At 40.8% G+C, this 26,136-nt stretch overlaps 1 protein-coding gene across 1 annotated transcript; it reads right to left on the reverse strand.

The window, feature by feature from the left end:
- Nucleotides 1-227: 227 nt before the first annotated feature.
- On the reverse strand, nt 228-26,136 carry LOC138635925 (NIPA-like protein 2). The gene is made up of 11 exons (XM_069723651.1): nt 25,936-26,136; nt 14,500-14,568; nt 13,341-13,509; nt 8,673-8,732; nt 6,564-6,685; nt 4,147-4,243; nt 3,844-3,979; nt 3,469-3,557; nt 1,160-1,223; nt 987-1,081; nt 228-775 (listed from the first exon to the last, which is right to left on the reverse strand). The coding sequence occupies exons 1-11, from the start codon at nt 26,005-26,007 to the stop codon at nt 669-671; spliced, it is 1,080 nt and encodes a 359-aa protein (XP_069579752.1). The 5' UTR covers nt 26,008-26,136; the 3' UTR covers nt 228-668.

Consider the following 26,136-nt stretch of genomic DNA (forward strand, 5'->3'; position numbering starts at 1 on the left):
TGTTCGTACATCTCAAACAAACACTGAATTATCAGTTTGAACTATTTTAACTGACGGGGAGGGAAGATTAGAAAACCACGACTAAAGCACATCTGTTGTTTTAAATGAATTAACAAACACTTCATCAGATCAACACGACACAAAGTTGCCTAAGTACCCTCCCCCACCAGTAGAGGGCAGTAGTGCACTTATTTTGCTTTATGACATAAAATCTTCAGACTGAGACATTATATTTTGTCCTTGTTTATTGACCCCTGAACACACACCAATTTACTCAGCTGATTAACACAATTCTTGTTATATTGAAAGGCATTTGTCACACAGGCCTTTTTGTCCCAATATTACTCTTTTTACAATTAAAAGCACCCGTTGTTGCACTTTCATCCTGAGGTGTTTCATCTCATTTTTGAGATAACTGTGCTGGAAACAACGCTAACATATAAACATGTATTTCGAAGGGTAAATAAAGCTGTTCAAGAAGGATTCGTACCACTATGGATATAAAATCTAACATCAATATGGCCACCAGCACTTTCACTCAGCTGGGACTGTTTTAAATTGATGCCCATCATTTCTTTCTATAAATAGAGATTTAATTGAAAAACCCAGACAGAGCCGAACACGTACACGAGTGGAGCGCCGTGACGGTCCCCACAGATGGAGCTGCTCTATGAATCGTCTGTTTGGCCAGCTCGGTTGCACATGAGTTTGGCTGCCAGCGATCCGTATGTTGGAGTTTTCGCCTCAGGCTGCACTTTGTCTGTGTGCCTTCTCCCTGTGAACACAGACAGCACAGCTCATTAGACGGACCCTGCTGCCAGGGCTGCAGATATTAGCAGCGAGATGAATCCAGGGTCACTGCCGCCACGTTTATTCTGTCACTACATGCTAATCAATGCAGCATACTCAAAACAAACAGGTCACTGGGTACCATATGAAGATATTGTGAAGAGAGCTGAAAAGTTTAAGAGAGAAACAAATCTGACCAGGAATCTTGTCCATTGCGATGAAGTTGCATTCTTGCTTTATCTTTGGCCTGTTTCGGGCAATCAGGAAAACTCCTAGAAAGGACAGAAGACACCTGGAAAAGAGATTGAATGACACCATCTTAAAGTAAACATACCAAGCTGCCGTGAATAATGAGTTAATGATTACTTACCCAAGTAGGAACATAAAAATGTTCAGTAAAGCCAAGCCTTCAAATTCCTGGTAAAATACTATCCCTGCAAAATTAAAAAGCATTTCACTTCTGACAGGAACGGAACATGCAGATTATCTCTAGTGCTTTGTTTGTTTGTGAAAGAGAACCCTGAAAATCCTCAGTACACATGACACAGGGATGATGAGAGGGAAGAATTGTATTAACTGAAGAGAGCTTTGCTTTAAAATAAATAGCAGGATAAAACCTGCTCAGTATCGCTGATACTGAGAGTGTCCAACACAAAACCTTTCCCTCTCAGTGACGTTTAACCAGCTGAAGTTTGGCACAGAACAGACTGGATCTCCACTTTTCCTGAGCTCACTTCATGCTCCACAAATTGACTGCTGCGACGTGTTAGGACCAAAACAATAATTTCCTTCAGTGTGGAACTAAAGTAATCTTAAAGGAGAAGTCCGCCCCCAGATTTTCTCCCACCACCAGATATAATACATCAGCAATTTGTTGCTCAGTGAAGTCAATTCTTGGTTATTTGTGTGGGAGGAAAGAGTAATAGTAATACCAAGAGCAATATCAGAGCCGGAGATTTTCAGAAAAGGTGAGAGTAACTCCAAACACCACACATCTATGACGGATGTCTCCCGGTACTATTACAGGACGGCGGTGCAATAAAGTGGAAAGAAGCTGCTGTCCTTTTGCTCTCTGAGGCTGAAATCAAAGGACGCTGTTTACGCTGCATGTTTTGGACTGTAGGAATATCTTTTGCCATCACACTCTGATGGAAATAGGTTTAAATGACGTCACATCAGCATCAGTTTATCCAGAAGAAGAATCACACACAAGAAAGCGGATTCAATTATTTGAGGTCTACTATCAAAAATGGTGAAAAAGTGTTTTAGGGTGTATTTTGCCCTCTAGACCAAAATGATTTTGAGCAATTCCTTCCTCGTTTTTTTTTTTTTTTTTTATTGACGATCACTGCCAAGATAATAAAAACCTGACCAGGCAGAACACACATGCTATAAATACTTTGGGGCTTTGGCTAAACAAGGACTCTTAAGTGGCTCACATGCAGCGTGAATCACCACCTGGACTGGGTGTTGTGTGTATAGTTTTATGTTTGACTGTTGCATCATGAATCGATTTCAGCTATTGCAACGAGTTCGGCAGCAGAAAACGTGTTTGTTACTAAAGAGAGTTTGTGTTGGGAGGAAATATAATCTTCATACAACTAAGACAGAATAAGGAAGGTTATTCTATGTTAGTCTGAATGTTGACAAATCTTATAAAAAGACCAAATTAAGAGATGCATTAGTCGCACAGTACTTTCTGACTTTCCTACCCGGTGGCACTCAGCCCACTGAGCATCTTTGGTTTATGGATCTGCCATTTAAAAATAATTTCACAATTTATCATTTTAACATAGTTTCATAGAAATTTCCAGTTTATCTTCTCACCCTCATTACTTACTCAGGTGGACATGGAAAAGCCCCTCTATGGATACAGTCTATTGCTAAAGAGGGATATTCCTAAGGCCAAATATAGGCAAAAATAAAAACATTTGAGAAGTAAGTTTATGGATATTTGAAGGGTAACAACAGCCTCATTTATCAAAAGGGAAAAGACTCTGTCACGTAAAAAACATGCCTGATACAAAAATTCTAAAAAACGGATTCATTTGAATAAATTGGATTGAAGCAGTTGAACACAAGGTGTATTTTTCCTGTAATTACTTCCAAATTCGATAGCCTATTTCTTTCCGGAAAATTATTTAAAATTTCCGACACAAATCCTCTCTCAGAAGTTCAACACCTTTTATTTTATTCCTGCCGAACCCTTTCTGAGCCCTAACTTCTTCCAAAACCACAAACATCAGAATATATGAATATTAACATCGTTATTGGGAACATGTTAGCGTGATGACATTAACATCTAGAGTCTAATATTGCTGAAAATATAAATCCTAAAACTGCTGGCCACTGTAGTTTTAGCAAATATACTCAACATACCTGAGTTATTCATTCTTACACAGGGGACTTTCAGCCAAAATCTAGACAATATATCTATGTAGGATTGACTCAGACTAAGAGGGGAGAGTTCAAGGCTATAAAGAACCATTTCACATATAATGGTGCGGCTGAATTAAGTGTTTAATAATTCTTGTCCCACAGTGGAAGTCTACGCAAAACACATCAGCGCTGGATCAAGTCATGGAACAGAATACAGGGAATGACTTATGATTTAAACAGGAAACAGAAAGCAGTAATTAAATATGAAATCCCAGAGGGCCAGTTTTATGTTTGACATACCTGCAACAATAGCACTCGCAGTGAAAAACACAAAGTTGATCGGGACCACCTCCGTGGCGTCAAACATTTTCATCGCCTGATTGAGAAATCTGGTGACAGTGAAGAAAACAAGATTTGAGAGATGCAGTGACAACAATGACCTTGGTTAAAGAGTCACCATGCAGCAGCCTGTTCATCCATCATAATACTGTAGATGTGCTGCAGGTACAGTGTCACCGTGTCCGATATGCAATTTTCTTCAGTTTATTCAGGAACTGGAAAACCACATGCATCTCTCCTGTGGCAAACACCAGGGAGTTTAGCAATAAAATAAAAGGCTGGAAGAGCAAAACAGAGAGAAGTAGACAGAAGTCGAGAGAGAAAACCTTGACTAACTTGATCTGGAAGCCGCAGGAGGCGACCATGACAACAAGCATGACGTAGAAGATGGGGTAGATGAGCTGCAGCTGGCCCTTTATCGACTCTGTGATCATCCCCGACACAGCTTTGACTGAGATGACTGTCAGAGAGGCTGCAGCAACACACAAGCAACACATCACTTTAGCATTTAGTTGTGCAACTTACAATAAGCATAAAGGTCCATTTTCGGTAGCCAGGCAACAAAGCGACCTCTGACTACCTAAAATGGCTTAATCTGTAACCTGTGTCCTCCATCGGGCAGCTTCCACTTGTCCGTACCTAGCAGTGCCACCAGCAGCATCACAATGACGATGTGCTTCACATTCCTCCTCTTGTACAGATAGAGCAGCACGCAAAAGATGACGACCTCTATAAACTGTTGAGAGAGAGCGGGAGAGCTCATTAATGCAGATTCCATTTCCTCAAACTCTACACAGAAAATGAAAATCTGAATTGCACTTGAATTGTACTTTCACGGAGCGTCTTATCTGTATAATAAAGTGCAGCGGGCAGCCAGTAAGCAGCGGACTTTAATTGAAACAAATGACTGTGGCAAAAAAATGAAATGAATTGCTTGTCGTTAATGAGATGGGCCCGGGGCTGTCCTCCAACACCATTCAGCTGATACAAGTCCCACAGCTCTAATGGATGGAGAATAAGAAAGAAGTACAATCACAGAATTGAGGAAAAAAAGGGCAACCTGACCTTTAAACGTCTCTCAATATCATCCCAGTGTCTCAGTTTACATGTTAAATGAAGGGCTGATTTAAAATGTAATTATAACAAAGACCGGGGTCATCTGTGGCAGATACACCAATTCACACAGCACACACTGTGAATGACACCAAACAGCCCTTCGAGATGAAATCATTGGGTAATAGTTTGACCTCTGGAATTAATGAGAAGTCAGCAATGGATATTTCGTTTCCTTTGATGAATCACCAGTTAGTCCCACACGTGTTGGAGGCTGTTCCTCTGTAGGCTGATGAGTATTCACAATTGCACTGCCTCAAATGGAAAACAGCACAACCTTTTACACACCATCAATCACTGCAACCAGAGGCATTCAGACTGTCTCCATGTAAAAACATCTGTCTTTCCAACCAGCCATCTGCCCATTATCTGCATCATCATTTCTCTTTTGTTTTTCATGCAATATCTGTTTCTGTGCGTTTGGTTCAGAAAATAGGACGAGATTCAAGAGTGGAGTGTGAAAAATATGGTTGAGAGAAATGCTGTGTGCTGAATAATGATGGCAGTGCGACCCAGAGCACACATTCACTGTTCACATCACTGTCTGCCACCCCTGAGGAGCGGCTGGCTGTTATCCCTTTAGCTTCATCTCTGCTTGGTTTGATGGATGATGTGCAGATGACCACCTGCTCAAAACAGTAAATGGAATATTCAATATTAGAAAAGGACAATCTTGATATTTTATAGACGTAAAATGTAGTATAAAATAAGAAATATATATCCTCATGAGATACCGGATATATCTCTGCGGTGTTCAAGACTTCTCGTAGATCGCAGGTGCCACACGTTAGAGCAAGAAATAGTGCTTCTTCTTGTTCTTCCTCCCTGCTGAATTATACAAAGCACTGTATTTCTACAAGAGAGGCTCGACCTGAAAGGTGGAAAACACAGTGTGTGGAAGCGCTGGCATCATTGGAAAAGCAGCAGGATGTGACCTCCTGCTGCAGAAACACTCCTTCAGAAACATCTGCGGAGGCTTTTGAACCAAGACAAGTGTTAACATTTGGAGGGAGCATTTACATTTTTGGTGATGAGAAGGTTTTTCTTTTAAAAAAAACACTTTGTTACAGCTCTGTATTTTTTCTTCAGACCGGTCACTATGGCAACAGCTATGTTTATTCCACTGCTGCCGGAGGCAAAATTGGACGAGGAGAGTAAATGAGTGAGTGTTAATGCACTTGCAGACCGTGAGGTGGAAGTAGTATTTTTTTTTTTTTTTTTTTTTACAACTGAGTACAAAAACAAAGTCAATCTAAGCTTTAAAGGACCAACTCTCGACTTCACAACATCCATGAAGCACAACAGAGAACTGAGCTTGAAGGACAAGCAGAAGAGCAGATCTTCAACAGGTGCAAGGATCATCAACTGTACTTCAACTCCTTGACAGAGAAATAATACAAAATAAACAGCTTAATTAACCCCAAAGAGAAGTCCTTGTGTTACTGGTCTCCACATGGAGGTTAAAGGTTAGAATAAGCTAACCAGTAGGACAGCAGGTAGTGTGCATATTAGTGTTTGAGGACAGGGGTGTGCTGCTCAAAACTACGACTGTACAGCATCCTATTTGGGACATGCAAACAGAAGCTGCAAGGAAATAGATGCAGAGATGCTATTTTAGACGTTTAGATTTCCATCTGTTACATAATACCACCAGGGAGGCATCTGACCGGCCCCGAATTCATTCTCCAGCAGGACAACACGCCCAAACACGCAGAGTCCAAAATAACAACAAGGAGTCATGACAAAGACCTCAACATCATGTAGTCTCCATGACATGAATTCTTTTTCTGTTTACTGCCCTTTGTGAGGAGGACATTGAGAAGTAAAAACTATTTATAACAGTAATTCTGAAAGCATCCTCACTTTGCAATCAGTGCAGAGCATGCTTGCACATTACCACGTATGACCGGATTCAGACAGGAGAGTTTTAAAGGGTTACACACAAGATAAAGCAGGAAGTGCCAGCTGACGGCGTAGTACTGGACCAGATGGGCTGTGATGTGTGTGGAAGTGTGGGGGGCAAAGGTCACCAGGACGTATGTTCCTGTTATCGCCAGGCTGCCACCTGAGAAGGAAAGAGAGCAGAGAGTAGTGAGAGGAAATGTTTTTATACTGGTTTCCCCAGATGACCCTTTTCAACTAGTGCTGCTGGTAAAATAGATCATCTGGTCACTAATTCAATCTGCTTATTATCATTAATACTGTTCACACATTCTGGACAATTTCAAATATATGGCTGTCCACAGAGATGTTGATCCAAGTGATTACGTATGATTATCTTTGTAACTGAGTTTAACTATCGAGATGAAAAGACTAAATTAAACTGTTTTATTGAAAAAGTAGATGATGACGGGTCCAGTTCTCCACTGTGGTGTATTTTAGTCCTTGAACTGGTACAGACCCTGTAGCACAGTGACGTTCATTTCATTGTTAGTGATAGATGCTGCTAATTGCTGTTTTAATGGTGTGAAAAAAACATTCTCTTTGGTGTGCTCGGCAGGGCTCCAAGGAGAAATCCACCGCTCTCAAAATGAAGATTGCTGTTGGTCTGCAGTTTGACCAAGATCACATGATCATGTTTTGTGTACAGCTGAGCCCAAAATGAAACTTTATGTTTCAATGACATGAATGACATTCAGTGGAGAAAGGAAAACACTGCATTTCAGCATAAGAACCTTGTCCCCTGTGTAAAACATGGTGGTGGTAGTGTTTCTGAACTGTACCAGTGAACACTGAGGGAAAGTGGGTCATGCCGGCAGACAACGACCCTATCCAACCCAGTCCTTCTGCCAAAGGGTCAGAGAAGAATAAATGTAAGGTTTGAAATGGTGAGATCAAAGTCCTGACCTTAATGGAAGGAGCTGAAGGCGAGCGGTTCACGTGGAGAACCGCACCACCAAACCAGGACTAAAGCTGTTCTGTTCTGTTCTGTTCGGATCAATGAGATCAAATTCCTTCAAGTCGATGTGCAGAACCGATCAACAGTTACAGGAAAGATTTACATACTTCTACCTCTCACACACATGTAAGATTAGGTCATTTTCATCAATAAACAATTGAGCAAGTATATTGTAATAAATTGTTTCATTTGTTTAATTGGCTTCTCTTTATATAATTTAAGGACGTGAAAATCTGATGATGTTTTAGGTCATATTCATGAAGAAATATAAAAAAAGTTCATCAGGCTTCACACTTTCAAACACCCCTGTAAATCTGGTTCAAAATGTTTTGTGCCTCATATGTGCAGTCTGCTTTTAGAAATTCAACATAAGAGTGAACTAACCTTGAAAGAAATAGCTCACAATAACTTTATATTGCACAAAAGGAACAACCTTCAGAAAACCCTTGGTCTTGGCAAACTAAAGATTTAGCAAAATCATTCCCACGTTAACACAAACTGTTTTGGTTTTCATCTTTGTTTTTGTCATTTTAATGATCATTTGGTGCCTCTTACTTCTGGCACTGGCTTTTATAACCCTCAGCACACAGAGTGCTGCAGAAAAACAGAGCGTGCTCCCAGTGATTTCCCTCTTTATATATAAAACATTCATACAATTAAATGTTTCCAGTATGTGGATGACAATACCATCAGCAATTACAAGACAATAACAAAAAAAATGGCAAAAATTGTGGCTGATTTATCCAACCAACAATACGCAGGACTGTGTGGTGCAGATATGAATTTCCGATCCAGCGGTAGTAATGGTTGTCATTGTGCCGGCCGTCCCAATCATGCCATTTAGAAGCGGACTCAACAAATTGTGATGACAAACAATAGCTTTTCATAAAACAGCATAATAGGATAGGTCTGAGCGGAGGGCACCTGTTCTTTCAGATGCCAGAAAAACAAAGCAATTAGACTTTTAACTTGTAGATAAAATGTTAAACTGCAACACAGTGTGTTTTCTGTGTCGTGGGACTTCCTTCCTCACTGAATTATCTGTGGAGTCAGCTTTGATATTTATGAAGTGTAAGATGTTCTTCTCAAATCCAATCAGGAATCTAAGAGGACGCCTATATGTCCTCCAGCGCTGTGATGAGTGTTTACTTACCAACAATGTCAGAGGTGCGCACCGTCTCCTTGAGGAAAACCACGGATACGACGGCACTGGCTGAGAAGGGAAAATATATTTCTGTTAGTTTAACCAGGCCACACATCATTCAGCCTACTGGTGTAGAAATGAACTCTAACAGATATATTTATATTCACCGTTTTTTAAGTAACAGTGTAGATATCATATAAGAGAATAAAAGCAACATGCTTTCTGCTTGTCAAAATATAATAACAACTGATGCAAAAATAGAAACACAAATTTATGTTCAGCCATTTTTCTGTTTTTTTTTCTAAAGTTGCTTTGGATTTTTCTATTTTGTTTTGATGCATGAAGTCAGTTTATTCCCAAGCAAGGCAAGATACCTGACTTGACTAAAAACGACATCTGTAGTGTCACAACCACACACACTGCATGTATACTGTAAGGAGGAGTAATCACATTTCACCATGCAGCATGCAGTGTATGAATTTCATGTCATTTGTCATCTGTGTGGTATGCACACTCAAATTATATGCAGCTGCAGATAAACGAAAGCCCTCTTCCATGCACACATGCACACACTGATACTGTACTCTGTAAATGCATGTACATATTTATGCATGTGCTCATAAAACACTCACAATGTCTGACATGTTTAAATTGATCAGCGTGATAAAATCTGTCAGCGCGCTCAGATAGATGAGACTCATCAGGACTTCAGGACACCAGCATCAAATTACGTCAAGCCACGCCACGCCACATTTTTCATGAACCCATTCATCAATATCATTGTCAAAAATTGCGACGCTGAAAAGCAATCAGTTTCACATGAGCCAAGCCTCAGATTCGTCTTCTTAATGTTTCCCCGGGATACGCAGCGAACCGAGGGAGACCGATAAATACGCAGCATTTGGCTGTCACAGAGACAAATAAGCAAGACGGGCAGATCTGCATGCAGACACGGAGACATGCTGATAAACAGACAGATACACAGATGGATGGCCACACAGGCACACTAACCGCCTGAGACAGAAAAAACAAACTCCAAGACAAACAGGGAGGCAATTTGATATGCGACTGACAGCAGCCTGTCACAGGGAGGAGGTCAGTTTACAGAACACATGGAGGTCCTCAACTCTTAACCACACCAGCAAAAACACCATTTTACATCATTTGTTGGAGATACGCCGTTATATATTTCCCCAACATTGTAGAAGAGCCAGCTGTGGCAGTTATCTGTTATCTGTTGGACACAGAGCGTTACTGCCAGACAGACAAACAGACGACGGCGATGGCACGCACACTCAGACCGACTGATTGAATGGAAAATTGCTGGAAAACACTGACAGCCATTTGAGTTTGTGCACAGGGTCTGCCACTATCATAAGGAGATTAGCTGCAGAGCATTAACAGCTCGGTATATCAGGGACACACGTGGGATCGCTGTGGTGTCCAGGCTTGACCGGCAGGTTCAGAACCTGCAGTGGCACTTTTATTTGCAAATATGACCAACTGAGATATTTTAGGCGACACTAAATACAAGCCATGAAAATATTTACTATAAACAAAATGTATTTAAAGATGATGATTAAAAGGTAAATCTGCTCCTCTTGTTTCTAACTAGAAACAACATGATGCTGATGACGTGTCCTCTGAAAGGACGGTTGGACATGATGCTACCAGGCAAAGTTAACAAAGACTCTCCGTAATATTCTGACAAAACAGTCAGCTGTTAAATATTTCATGCTGCCAGTATGTTCACATACACATTTAGGACTCCTCTTTTGCCTCTGGGACCAAGTAACCATAGCAACTCCATACAAAGTGAGATTCACACAGCTTGATAAAATGAGAAATGTGGCAACAGGAACCTCTGGGGTACGCAGCTCTGTCACTGCTCCTGTGTTTATAGAGGTGTGTGTGTGTGTGTGTGTGTGTGTGTGTGTGTGTGTGTGTGTGTGTGTGTGTGTGTGTGTGTGTGTGTGTGTGTGTGTGTGTGTGTGTGTGTGTGTGTGTGTGTGTGTGTGTGTGTGTGTGTGTGTGTGTGTGTGCGTGTGTGTGTACACACGGTCTCTCAGATGTGCCCTTGTGGGAACATCCCTGAGGGAAAACACTCCATGTCAAACATTGTTTCACCACACCAGTCTGACATAAACGGATGAAAGCAGCAAAAGTCTGACTGTCATCTTCCAGAGCAGCTCAACCGTAACAACTGTTTCTGTACTGTAATGTCACAAATAACAACGACTAAGAGCATTGTTGTCCCGTCAACATAAAGGCCAGCTTTCAGAAAGTAGAGCATTCAAATGTTGTAATGTAATTTAAGATAATGTAAAATTAAAATTGTTATTTCTTAACCTGCCTAATTTGTCTTGAAATACAAACATGGTGAAAAGTGTTCACGATTGCTTCGCACTGTGCCAACAACACGTCGAAATCAGAGCTGCAGGTCTGACATCGGTGAGCGATGCTGATGCTGGATGTGAATCAGCTTTCTGTGGATTTCCACCTCGCCAGCCTCCCTCCTCTTTTGCAAGTGATGACATGGTATCTAAAAGAGAGAGCTGATGCTCTGCTCCATACAACAGCATTTGGGATGATGCTGTCATTCCTAATAGAGAGCACTGGGCTCTGTGGACGGGGACAGTCGTAATTGCTCTCCATGGAGCGTCAGAGTGCCGGTGTGACATGCAGGGAGAGGAGGGTGACAGCAGCATCATCATCATCCTCATACTGTCTCTGCCTGTTGTCTCAATCCATTCATGTACTCATCGACTCCTCTCCTTTCTTTTACATTTTCTCCCTCTCACCTCCTTTTTCTCTCCTCGTCTACCAAACCGAGCACTCACTTCGTTCTTGTTTACTCTGAAGGCCTCCCGCTGTCTGCCCCCCCTCCCCCTCCTCTGAGCCTTCACAGCTCTTGGACAACAGCACAGCAGGAGCGGTGTGTGTGTGTTAGCCGCCGGAGCATCTCTGGTCAACAGAATCCGCTACACCGGGGTGTTATACACATCACTACGGTTATGCACGACTTGTTTGTGTGTGTGTGTGTGTTTACTCATTTGCATACAGTGAGTCAGTGTGAGGTGAGAGGAGGAGTCACGATGAGAGACGGCAACCTGCACATCCTCCCCTGAGCTCCACTTGTTAGCGCTGAGGAGGACAGACCGTGTCACGACGTCTTAATCTCCTCTCACTCTCATCACCTCTTCATCTCTCGCACATTAATTCTTCAAGGTGATACTTGATGGCTTCACTTCAGCTGTATAATATTCAAGCACACGCCAATGCAACATTATTGTCTCGCAATCAGTGTTTTTTATAAGGATAATAGTGAGAGTAAAATGGAAATGAGCACAGTAATTGCTAATAGTCCTCGTAAGGTCGTATTTAAACACACGAACAAAGCAGCACGAGGTGGCTGCTCTCTCACAACACAGCGCTCAATCCTCTTATTGTGGTAAAAGCATTATTAAGGTAATTTCTCACCGAAGCGAAACTACAGTGAACAAGAGGTGCAGCCTTATTAACAAGATTTGTGGTTTCATTTAGTACTTTATTCAAACCATTCATCCGCTTGTTAGACGTGACTACAGGAAAATCGTTGGAAGCGTCGGGGTAATAGCCGTCATTAATATCCGTGACACACCGCCACCTCCAGTGCAGTGAGTGATGGGTGGCGGGAGGTAAGAAGTGAACCTGTTCAATATTTAACCTGTGTGTGGAGTGTTTGCACTGAGCAGCTACCAGCTGTCGTAACAGGGCCGGCTTTGTTTTGACTGGCTCATGAATCTTAATCTCAGGACTTCTTCACGTCACACTGTGGGATGTAAAAATGATCATTTCTGGAGTGCACTGTTACATTTGTAATGTCATTGGACTTCCTGAGTCACCTGTAAAACTTTCAGAGTGGAAATACACAGATTAATATTGTTGACCCAGTGCTTAAAAAAACAAAAAAACATGCAGCCGCTGTGATTAGTCCTCGCCGTGTTGTCAAATTTGTTAAATTTACTCTCAAGGCAACAGCATTAAGCATTTTTCTGTAAGCGCGAGTTTCCACTGAAAGAGGTGAAGACCTATCAGCCTTGTCAGTGCAGGCAGATGTGTAGCTTAGAAACACAGGACTGAAATGTTATTAACTTCACTGATGCAGTTCATCTTCAGGTCCTGTTATTTAAACAAGATGCTGATAAGTTTGGTTTTTGTCTGTATCCACAAACTAGGAGATGCACTCATATTTAAAACTCATAAGAGTAGAGGAGAAACGTAAGGTATGTGTATATATATATAGAATTGAATATCAATACAGAGTGATGGCCGTAGTGTGTGTGTGTGTGTGTGTGTGTGTGTGTGTGTGTGTGTGTGTGTGTGTGTGTGTGTGTGTGTGTGTGTGTGTGTGTGTGTGTGTGTGTGTGTGTGTGTGTGTGTGTGTGTGTGTGTGTGTATATATATGCGTATGTATTGATATTAGATTATTTTTTTCAGGCGTCACACTGTAAATAAAATGTGTGCACTTTTCTGTCCATACAGTAAATGCTTGGCATAAGGAGGCCTCTGACAGCATCATGAGAAGAAAACAAAGACGACTTCACATGGCGAGACTTTGTGCTGTTCCCCAAGGAAGCAACATTTCCTCCAGGTTTCAAGCATGGATAATGCATGAGGGAAAAAGGTTGCGCTTACCTATAACAGACACACAGCCCAGAGGGGCTATGAGCGATGCAGGTGCAAAGCCGTAAGCTGCAAAGTTCCCCAGTTCACCCACACCCATGAGAACCACACCGCACCACCACGTCGCCGAGGTGTAGTAGGGCTTGGAGCCACGCTGAGACTGACGGACATGGGCATATTTCTGTCACAAAGAGAGGCATCAGTCAGAATGAGTGGATCCAATAACACCACACAGATAGTAACTTTACAGCCTTACACAACCAAAGAGACTAAAAAAGAAGGTGCAATTAAAGCGACAATGCAGCACTGCACATGTCATCACCCCCTCCTGGTTAGCATTTCATCTCAGAAGAGGCGTGACACCAATCAATCAAATCGATGAGGTGGGAAACTGTACTGTATCCTTCATATTCATTACTTCTATCTGTGGAAGCTGACACTGCCGAACAAACAACGGTTACCAGCCTTTTCCAGCAATTTATCACATCTAGTTGAAGCTGTCACAGCCTCTCAGTCCGTCTTACACACCCTTCATGCTGCTGCCACAAACATCACAGTTTGTTCAGAGTTTTAGCATTTGCAAGGCAACAGGAAATATATTGGTGCGTCCAGACTCACACTGTAGAAGATAAAACAACGATTCTTTTATACAAGTAATGTTTTAGACGTCAGTCTCTAAATATTCTCAGTTGGTTCAATGCTAGAGGGTGTTTGCTTGGAGTTCATAAATTATGTTTACTGTCGGACTTACTTGGACTCGATTACACTTCACTTGAAATAGTGTTGATAAGGTACCACAGGTGAATTATTAATATTATAATCAGGTCCAGGCTGTGCTGTTTGATTACTTAATTGATCAAATGTAACCGATTGTTAATCACTACACCGAGTTGAAATTTAATTTCTAAAACTTTACTCCTATTAATTTTGAGTAAAACAGGCTTAAATGTCATGGAATACAGTCTTTTCTGTTGCACAATGCCTCCTGGTGTGATCCCTCAGTCAAAGCCTGAGGATATGTTCATATAAACCCTGATGAACACAGAGATTGCTAAAGAGACATGAAACTGTCAGGAGAAAGGCTTAGAGAGCGTAAAAATGAGTCTTTACAGGCAGAAAGTTCCCGCTGTGAGCCGAGTGTGTCGTACAGCTGGATTCCTGAGTATCTTACCTGTATGTTGAGTGAGATGCTGATGAGGAAATTCCCACATATGGAGATGATGATTCCCAGGAGATATGTCTGTGGAGACAAACCGCAAACATGCAGAAGATTAGGTGATGCTCTACTTGTCACACAACGACTCCAAACACCACATAATACTCCCTGCAAGTCTTCCCTCCAGCTGTCACATCTATCATTTCCATGACTACCACAGAGAGAGTTGTTCCATTGGTGTTTTGTAAAAAGGAGCTCGTGTGTGTACATACTGCATGTTGTGTGTGTTTGTGCTTCAATGAAACAATATCAAAATCTATATTCACTTACATGCAGTTAACAGCAACAAACACAGACATTTAACACATCTGCAGAAACACAAACACTTGCTCACCCTCATAATTCTCCCACGATATCTGACACCTCTCAACAATCTGGATGCAGGCTGGTACATACCTTCACACACAAACATCCTGGTCCTGACACATATGCAGTGTTTTGGGAGTAACATGCTGACAGTGGCAATAATAAAACTGCTGAGTTACTGCAGGTGTAACTGTAACTAATATGCTCACAGTAAAAAGGCTGTTGCTGCCTTCATGCCATAATGGAATTATTGCAGTAATGACTTCCTAACTTGTAAATGACATTCATGTAAACAAACTTTTTTTGTGTGAAAGCTTCAATTTATCCAACTTAAGACTTAATGAAATGAGAGCGCCTCAAAATAAACATGGATGCATCACATCAGCTACTCTCTGTCATTTAATGTAATTAAAATCACATTTAATGAATATAGTATTATATTGTCTGTGTGCTGTCTTTTACTTTCACACAACCAATTCTGTATTCATACATCTTGAATTATCAAATGACAAATAGTTACAAGTCAATAAAATAAGGATTTTTCATTTCCTTCTTTTAAAAAAAATAAATAAAAGATTGCTAAATTAGATATTGGAGGCCCGACAGCAGGAAGGGGAAGACATGCAATAAAGGCGCCCTGCCAGGAGTCCAGCCGTGGATTTCTCTGTGGTTCATCCAATTTGACATAACTGCAGTATAAGCTGCCGATGTGTGGCAGGGTAAATGTCTCACATTGTTCCCCGTCTTAGTTCAGCATGTTAGCACAGTAACAAACTTTATGAGAATTCATACTTCATGAGGGCACCACACATGAAGTTCATGGATCTCTAAAGTCAGCAGAGCGCCATTAATGTCTGTGCAAAATAATAAAGCAAACCAACGAATAGCTGTTAAGATATTTCGATCTGGAGACAGGAGGTGGACTGACTGACCCACGGTACTATTACGGTAACCAACTTTTAGCAAGGTAAAGTAAAAAAAAAAAACAGGATACATTCACTTTATGTCTTTCAAACATATGTTGTGCTGCTTTCCACCAAATCCCTGTAAAATTATTACCAAGAGGAAATTTAATCATAAGCATACCGGTGGCTGTGGGTGGACAAAGTTTATAAAGAAAGGAAAGCACACAGTGGGGGAAGAATGTAAAGGATGAAAAGCTAAAGATGGAAATTCAATCTGTGTAAAAGTAAGAGCAGCCAGGTATTTATCTTTTGAAAGAGCATTAGAGATGGAGGTTGGAGAGACAGAAGGTAGTGATGGGAGTCAAAACAAAGGGAAAAGAGGCTAAACAGGAAAGAAGTGAGTGAGTGAGGTGGAGAATGAAAAGGAGAACGACACAAAACCAGTTTGAAGTGAACAGATGCAGCAGCACTAGATTTAAAAAGTGAAAGAGAGGAGAGAGTTTGAACGTTGAGGTGCAGCTGGTTATGCTGACAGAAGAGACAGGCAGTGGGTTACTGCTGATGATACCCATCTGATATTGTTGACAATAAGATAACAGTAATGTGTTCAAGGGATACTCGGATGAATGGAGTGTAAATTAATTCCTCTGGTCTCCAAACACAACAGCTGATCAGTATCACAGGATCCAGAGGTCGTCTATCGCTCTGTCAAAGCACATTATTAGAAATCCTCTGTGAAAATTCAAAACATCTCAGTGCAATACTGAGGAGGAAGAGCTGTCACCATTATTTACCCCTAAGATCATTAAATAAAAACCAATGAACCTTCCTTTGGAGAAGGAAAATAACTACAACCCTCTGCTCCTCCTGGCAGCCTTGGAGAACACGGTGAAGTTCACACACATAAAGATGATGGTTAGCAGTTTAATAGGATGTCTGTTAAGGAGATCGGTGGTACAGCAGGGAGACATACTCAGGTGAGCTTTATCACAGGGGTGAAATATGACACTGACAGACAGGTGCAGGTCTGAGACCATGAGCCACAGCCATTCAGTCCCTGGCCTGCTTTTAAGTGCCCTGAAGTATTATTTTGGCACTATTTAATTAAATAAATTAAATTGCATAACTGTGGTATCTCTGCAATTTGACTTAGAATACAATATGAAGTCCCTACATATATTACATTTACAAAAAATCAGTGCAACCATGAAAAATAAAAAGTGTTGTAAAAACATTGTTTTGATACATCATAAAATTACTGTGACATGATTATAACTCCCATGCATCCAATTTTTGGACTCAGTAGGAGTCCAGTTTGAAGTCAATATTCAAGGTCAAGGTTATTTTATTGTTTCCAGTGAGAGAAAAATGAGTTAATTAGTAACAACACAACATTTTTACAGTCTTAATGACAATACAAACATGCTGCCACTTGTTACGTTGTAGTTTAAGGTTTCACTGGTGTTTTCTAGGTCAAAGTCATGTGATCTCTTGCTGTGACTTCAAAAGCTGCAGTTTAAACTGAACTACCTGGTTTAGTCTGTTTCGTCTGGTGGTTGTGTCTATTAGAAATCACATAACTCCTGTCACTGTTTCAGCAGTGTAACTGAAGCCTGATGCAGACCTGAAGTAACTGAGGTTCATGATCATCAAGTTCAGTATGAAGACAGAGTTAGAGGTCAGATCATTTTATTAAATTGTGAAGTTTCAAATATTCAGTGTAACAGTAAGTGTCAAACTTATTCAACTAGAATTCCATTTAATAGTGTCCTTCCTTTCTTAATTAATTTCTCCTGCCAGAGTTCAGACAAACATGACGACCATTTGTTAATGAATGCGCTGCCACAAGTACAGTGGCTGCGAGGAGGACGTGTGGCCAGTCTGCCAGAAATGATATTAAGACATTACATGTCACATCACAGACTAACAGTACTGCAGAAAGGAAACACAAATGTTCAGAATAAACATTTCATTGAATTATGTAGAAAGCCATGTTACTAAATAGTCGTGATAATCGACTGTCAGAGGTGCAAATATATGGTTCTAACACACGTTTTGACAACATCAGGATTTCACACATCAAAAGAAAACGGTTTCTCACTCAGTGTGATTCACTGTTGGACCTTAATTCTCTTCTTAATGTTGCACAGACTCCTCACGTTCCTGTAAAGAATCAGTCTTAATAACTGTGCACACATCACCCTCACTGACTAACTGTACAATAAAGTGGAAATGTGACCAACACTGCAGAACACAGCACAGATCTCAACAACACCAGGAACAGCGCAGCAGCACAGATAACACCACGATCACAGAGCAGAGAGTTCTGCCCCGGAGCCCTCTGAGGACCCGTTGGACACGGCGGCTCCCAGCGTGCTGCGTGATCACGAGGTCCTCTATCACACTTACATTGGGCGGCTCACACACACGATTTAGCTGAAGTTCAGCTGAGCCTGCGCTTGTTTTATCACAGCAGGTGGGTCAAAGTTTACATGCCGCTGTAGCTTCAACACCTGCAAATTTAAAGTTTTGCTCATTTAAAATGTTTTAGTCAAAGTGACTGACAAACAGTGCACCTGAGAACGTCTTCAGCTTTGCAGATATTTGGTCATAAACTAAAGTCCTGGACAAACTGAAGTTTTGACCAGTTGAAGAGCAACACAATCAGAATCCATCCTGAGAAGCACATTAATGTCTGAACCACATTTATTAGCAGTGTCATGGTCTGTCAGAGGATCACGATTTACACAGACCATGAATGTCCGTACAAAAATGTCCAGTCATTAGTTGCTGATATGAATCCATCTGGACCGCAGTGTTAGATGATGGAACAACCAACTAAACTGCCACTTAAAATTAAAATGCAAAAAAGTCTCATACAATATTACATGTAGCCAGTTACCCAATATTATGGTCCAATATCCTCCAGAAAATGACTATAATGATAACTCAGTCCCACATTTACATCTGATTTGGAGTTCAGTTAGTTCAACTGAAAATACGTGTCATACGAACAATTTTTTTTCCACCTATAGACCTCTACTGTCGGTAAATGACTTTACATACAAACTATAATGAATCCAAATTGATAGCACTGTTCAATTAAAAGATGGGTTCCTTTAAACACAGCCAAAACTCCTACAAAAGGGCTCAATCCCTCCCCTCCTCACCTCTCAGCACATTCAAGTCTTTAAAAGCCCAGAGCCCATTTTCAATTAGATCTGACTTATCTACTCATCACACGACAACATGATTCCATCCAACAACCCACTATAAAGCAAAATGAATACTCATTTAAGCCAAGTGGATTTATGGGTAATTTTAAATTCAGAGCCACCACTTTGAGCTCGGTCTCTCTCCTCCTCCTCTATCTTCTCTTCACCCTATTCTCCATTTTCACTTTGACACCAAGTCTGATGAGTCCACTGACCTGGAACATACCTACAGCAAGGCTCATACCACACCACAGCCACACAGTGACTCTTCAGGGTTTCTCTATAGGTGTTAAGTTATGAATGCAGTGAAGGAGACATAAACAGGATCTGGGAGGAGGAGGAGGAAGAGGAGGAGGAGGAGGAGGAGGAGGCAGAGGGAGAGGGGAGCAGAGGAGATTCCTTCACATGAAGGAAAAAAGTCTGTGTTTAAATGGATGGGTGTGCAGTGATAGACTCCGCCCACCAATGATGAAGCAGACAGACACACAGACACATACAGACAGACACACAGACACATACAGACAGACACATACAGACAGACAGACACACAGACACATACAGACAGACAGACACATACAGACAGACAGACACACAGACACATACAGACAGACACATACAGACAGACACATACAGACAGACAGACACACAGACACATACAGACAGACACACAGACAGACACACAGACACATACAGACAGACACACAGACACATACAGACAGACACATACAGACAGACAGACACATACAGACAGACAGACACACAGACACATACAGACAGACACATACAGACAGACACACAGACACATACAGACAGACACATACAGACACACAGACACATACACACAGACACATACAGACAGACAGACACACAGACACAGACAGACAGAGAGCATGGTGGTGTGCCGACTGTATACTAGGTGACCATGACTCTGTGGCAATTTATGATGGGACAGAGGGACTCATCCATCATCCATCAGACCAGCTGAGCTCTGTTCACTAAACCAAGATCAATAAGCCTGTCAAGCTTTGCAGGAGAGAGTGTAAGTGGCCTGCTGCTCTGCTGTTACAGAGCCAGGAGGAGGCTGCTGGTTATTACTGAGAGGGCCAGAGGGCACAACAAGGTGTTTGACTGTATGTGTGACAAACAGTGTGTGAAGAGTCCACACACTGTGGTGGACACACAGCCTGAGGACAGTTCATTTCACAGACTCACAGTAGATGGAGCAATTGGAAGTGTCAGGAGGGATTCCTCTCACCTTTTATTGGATTCAAGTGCCAGCAAGTGAATTCAACCTCATTACAGTAAACTATGCTTCTGTTTCTTTGTTTCTTTGTTGTCAGCGTTGGTGAAAAGAGAGAGTACGGGTGGTCACAGCAGGCATGAAGCACCTCAGTGAAGACAGCAGGAGTCTAATGCTGTTCTCAGGGAGGGAGATGGATTCACACTACAGAGAGTGTGAGGGAGAGGAAGCAGCAGAGAGAGTTTTCCTGTCACAGGAAGAGCAAACAAAGCAGCCCGTACACTGGGAGTGCCTTTGGCTTATCAGCTTACTTAGCAAACATGACACACTTTACCCGAGGAGAGCAAGAGACCTATTCTATTGCACTGCTGCATTTAGATGGTATTCAACTTCACAAGGACAGGGGGCGCTTGAAAACTTTTTATACCACTACTTTGACTTTGATACCAGTTCCTGAATGATCTTCTTCTTTTTTTTTTTTTATACCAATTTCTATAAAATCCACTGTGATAAAAATAAAAATGACATTACAAAGCTTTAGTTTTATTTGTCAGCTCCTTGGCATCTTTACCCACTCAAAGTAGTTTTATAACATTATTGGCATCAAGCCTGAAAAGATGGATCTGCACTTTTAATCTCTTCTGAGACACCTGTGTGACGCGCACAAACAAACACGCACACCATCTCTAACAAAGTTTTTGTTATCCTACATGCCTCTGCAACATGTTAGTTGATCAGAAATCACAACATTATCAGATCTTGGTACAAACATGCTGCATCCTTATTGGCTCACTGACACTGATCAGCTTTATTTCTCAGGTATTGAAATCTGGCAGCGAAAAACAAAACATTTTTAGTATCGATGCAATTTGGTCAGTGGCATAAAGGTCTCAAACATTTCAACACCCAGCCTTAAAAAAAAAAGTATAATTAAAAACCACAGCAGCATAAGAAATGTAAGAAAAACTTATTACATTCACTCATCACTGTATTCAAGTACAAACTTAAGGTATTTGTATTTAGATGAGTAGATCCATTTCATGCTATACTTCAATTTCATTACATTTAATTGAGAGCATTAATTACTGGCTGAGGAATCTTCATACAAAACATATTGTCTGCTTGCAGAATAGGATGCACTATTAAAGACCAAACTTCCCAGAAGTAGATGAAAATACCCTCAACAAATTATTTACACATTAGTGCGTCAAATATCATGAATGAATACCTAACAATATAACACTCAACAGTCAGTACTGGTCCGTCTTAAAAGAGTTGAAGACGTATTCATGGATTCAACAGGTTAGTTAAGGTTGAATGGTTTATTAATGGTTCCATCCATGGAGGTGAAGCTGAGACCCAGAGGGGGTGACTGGACTCAATGAGGATCAGCAGTAGTGGAGCACGCCCACATTATTTGGTATATTGTCCATATATATTAAATGTAGTTAATGTCAAGGACTCTGGGTTTAAGTGTTGATGTTTCTACTTCTTTATGAAGATTACTATGGTTGTAAGAAACTGTTGACAAATGTTAGCTAAAGAAAACCTAACAGACATTTTTTTTTTATAGGAGACGCCGTCAGCTATCTATACGAACCAAGATGGGATTTCTACTCTTCTGAATTACAAACTAAGTTCTGTTCTACACTCATTCATGTCTTTATGTTTTTGTTCTGCATTTAGATTTCTGTTTAATTAAAAATTTTTTATTTAAAATGCTGTTTTTAAATGACAGTACTTTTGATTCTTTAGATATATTTAAATGCTAATAAATCAGTTATTTTCCCTATTAAATGCAGACCTACTTTGTAAAGAGTATTTAACAATGCTGGTGTTCTTACTTTTGTAGTTCTCCATCTACCACATCTATGTTTGGTCGTTACTCATATCCGGTTGTTCCTCTACCACTCCAGTTTGTGCCTTTGATGAAGTCTTCTGTAATTGTCGGCTTGTTTCAGACGAGCCACATGAGACAGCTGATTATACTTCAGGCTTGTTTTAGTATTGTCAAAATGTAATTCCTTTGTTACAAAGGAAGGATTCAAAATCTCACCAGAGAACAAATGACACTGAAGAACCGGCAGTTTAACAACAACGATACAGACTCCAGATAACATGGTTAGTTTTTAATTCTGCAGCCAGAGACTTAACAAGAGACAACAAAATCACAGCGAGAATTGCTGCACCTTAGTGCAGGAAAGAACTAGCACAGGTCGTTTGTTCCGACGGCTGTCAGACTTTTCAAATCCACCCTATAATATCGTTGCACTGTTCATCTCACTTCATTTCATTTTCCATTCATCCCAAACTGTATTTATTTATTTTAAATTAATGTTATTTGGTTTTTTTTTGTATATAGTCTGTGTGTGTGTATTTATTAATTGCTCTTATTTTTTTTAATTAAATACTTATTTTTTAATCCATATTATTTCTTATATGTATTTGTAAAAAAAAAATTCATATTGTATGCAGTTTTTGGTTTTCTTTGCTGCTGTGATGACCAAATTTCCCCACTGTGGGATTAATAAAGTCAAATCTAATCTAATCTAATCTAATCTAATCTAATCTAATCTAATCTAATCTAATCTAATCTAATCTAATCTAATCTAATCTAATCTAATCAAAGCAGGTAAACAGATGCTTCAACCTGAGGTATGAAGAAACTATAGGCAACACATCGAAGAAAAATCATCATGCTCTTCTATGCAGCACTTAAAGGTTATGATGACACAACTGAAACAGTCCAGTGGATTTTAATATCAATATCTACAAAAGCACGCACTCTGTGCACTGCTCAGACACATTCATCATCAAGGCACAATCAGAGACACATGTCAAATTTTGTTTGGTGCCATTTTTCAAAAGTTACTGTCTTGTGGAGGAATTATTGTGATTCTGTATCTGCAAGATTAAATTGCATCCAGTGTATTGTATAAATTCTATTACATAAATGTCAGAGATAAAGTCGGTTTTAGTTTCGAGTAACTTCTCACTAAAGTTTCTCACCCTCAAGGCACAGACTTTACATAATGCATCCTACAAATGAAAATAGTGTTCAGTGCATGATAGGACTGAATTAAGCAACAGATCCGAACTAACACACACACGCACACACGCGCACACGGACGCACACACACATATTTACTTCTGTGTTCTTCTTTGTGTTTTCACTTATCGACACACCTTAATTTCTGACTGTATCTTTAATCCTGCACCCTACATAAGACCTTGTAAGATATATTGTACTCGTGAAGGCAGCCAAAAAAAACAAACACACTCAACTCAACTGACAAGTAGTTTTTCATCAGGGTGTATGTGTACAAAGTAAACTGGAATCAGTACAATGGACCAGAACTTGGGAGGCTGTAACTCAGTCGGTAGAGTGGGTTACACAATAATCGGAAGGTTGGTGGTTCGATCCCCAGCTCCTCCTGTCCACACGCCTAAGTGTCCTTGAGCAAGACACTGAACCCTAAATTGCTCCCGATGGTGAACCATCAGTGTGTTGTAAGTCGCTTTGGATAAAAGCGTCAGCTAAATGTAATGTTAAACTTCCTCCTAATTCCAAGTAAAAGTGTGAATCTGAAGCTGAAAAGGCTTGAACGATGACGAAGGGACTGACAGCACTGATCCTCCCCCTCACAAGGACACTGACAGACAGACATATAGACAGCATGGCCCTTTGTGTCCACTGACAATAGGGATCTGTCCCTCCCTGGGATGGGCTGATTTCTGGATGAAGCCCTTCAGTTTCTGCTCAGAGGTGGTCGGTTCAGAAGCAGCAGTGGCGAGAGTAGTGCCAAATTGGAGATTTGATTATTATTATCATTGTTATTACAGTAATCCAGAATGATAAACAATGTACTTCACTATATTTTAGACCCTACAAATTAGAGCTAAAAGGAGGTAGGGCAATTGGATTGCTGGAATCAATTTATTTATTACTTTAGGGGTCACAATGCAAATTATATGGCCTAATGCCTGTTAAAACTTCATAAATCTTGTCGACAATAATAATTTTTTTCTTGATCATTACACCATGAATACAGTCGAGAAGGATTACCACACTTGCTGCCAGCAGATGAATTATCAACCGTATGCATAGCCAAGTTTGTGGCTGAAGTGTTTTTGCAGCTGCAACAAATAATGCATTAATCTAACCTGTGTGCTTTAAAACAAAAAAGAACTAATGACATACTCCCCTGAAACCCTTATGCATTATCTGAAGATGCGTCAAGTTCTCATTTTGCCATATTTTAAGATGATGCAGTTGCCAGGAGACTGCGCAGTTTGAGTCAGCCGGGCATCTTCGTTGCCTGTCCTTCCTCATCTGTCTCCCCTCATGTCACGTCACTTCTCTGTACTCTCTCAAAAAACGTGCCAAAAATGTGTAGACAAAGTTCACTTCCTATACGGTTACCTAACATGTGCATGATAAACTGTGTGCATGCATCACCAGAGTCAGCTACCTCCTGCGGACTGGAGGAAGAAGAGTTTGATGTCTGTTATTTGAACAGCGCAACCAATGAGCCAAACTCTCAAAAACTTTTACAGTCGCACATTTCCAACTCTGAAAGGCAATGAGAGTGTGAGACAGACAGATATTGTCCCCTGGATGTTGGTATGTTCTCTGGGATGGTGGGTAGCCTTGGACGGAGGGGGAACTGGGACCATTAGCCAGCTGTTCAGGACTCTTACAGTAGCTCTATTCTCTCACAGCCCACCCATGGGCCATTACTCATTACTCACGCCTCTCACTCCTCCTCTGCTACTGTTTCTCTCTCCGTCTCTCCGGCCCCAGTCGGTAATGTCACAGAGAATCATGGCAGAAAGAGAGAAACACTCTGACAGGGGGAATATGAGCAGGGGGAGAATGTGTGTCTGACATTTGCACGCTGTGAAAAATATTGCTTCACATTGTCATACAAACAGAAGCGCATGGAACTCAAATTATTGGACAGATTATTAAAGTCCACTTGAGAAGGTTAAAAGCTCAAAAGAGAGAACAAGCCTTTCAACACAGTGAATTAGTAAAAATCCCTTAAGAAAGGAGTTGTGACAGGTGCCAACACCGATAGATCTCTGGCCTGTCTGGCTTCCTCGTCCACACTGAGTGCTCATTACCCAAAAAGCTTGCATCCAAAAATGCTGCGGTGATATTGTGACTTTCAAGAGTTTTTAAGAGACTAACTTGATCTCCTCTTGGGTATTAGAGTGAAACGTCCTGCTCCAAATGGAGTTGGGAAGTTCCTGAAAACTTACAAAAAATAAAAAAATAAAAATCGAAGTGGTCTTCTTATCTCTGCAGCTTTATCAGGTTCAGCATGATTTATATCACAAGCAAAGAAAATACGGGCACAACAATACTGAGGGAACTAAGTAAATCGGCAAAATCTAGGAGAAAATATTTGACTTGTTTCCCTTTTTGATATTTTAAAGAAGCATGACATTCTTAAAATCGTGATTTCGAGTTTTTGTTAAATGGTCAAAATGTGCTTGTTGGCCCATAACAGGCTACATATCTCTGAGAAATACATGTAAAATAGAAAGTAGAAAATAAATAGTAGCCTATGATTTAAAAATGTACGTTGGTTTACAAAGCAAGTGATATTATCAATATTATGCACAAATTTATGTTCATGTAACACACCGCACTATTAATGCTGCACTTCCAATAAACTTGTTTCATTTCATATGAGCAAACATCTCTAAACAAACTCACCTGCAGCGGGTTTTCCAGGATCTGAGCGGAGGTCACAGGAGGAGCACCGTGTGTAAAACTTGTATTCGCCATGTTTTCCTTTTCATGCAATCAGGAAAAATTCTGATATGAAAACTCCCAGTCTCTTCACATGTTTGGCCCCTGCAGCTCACTTCATCCCATCCCGCATCCCACGTCCCTGTCGCTTCAGAGGAAACTCGG

The sequence above is a fragment of the Brachyistius frenatus genome, unplaced genomic scaffold, assembly GCF_029030835.1.
Source record: "Brachyistius frenatus isolate BFR_SWC_R1_liver_20210118 unplaced genomic scaffold, ASM2903083v1 Contig_340, whole genome shotgun sequence".
Taxonomy (NCBI): domain Eukaryota; kingdom Metazoa; phylum Chordata; class Actinopteri; family Embiotocidae; genus Brachyistius; species Brachyistius frenatus.

Excerpts from the sequence above, each read along its gene's own strand:
- LOC138635925 (XM_069723651.1), bottom strand. The coding sequence starts at position 26,007 with ATGGCGAATACAAGTTTTACACACGGTGCTCCTCCTGTGACCTCCGCT. Across the intron at positions 3,980-4,146 it reads GCTGCTGGTGGCACTGCTAG|CCTCTCTGACAGTCATCTCA; the intron begins GTACGGACAAGT and ends GTGTTGCTGCAG. Across the intron at positions 776-986 it reads CGCAATGGACAAGATTCCTG|GGAGAAGGCACACAGACAAA; the intron begins GTCAGATTTGTT and ends CTGTGTTCACAG.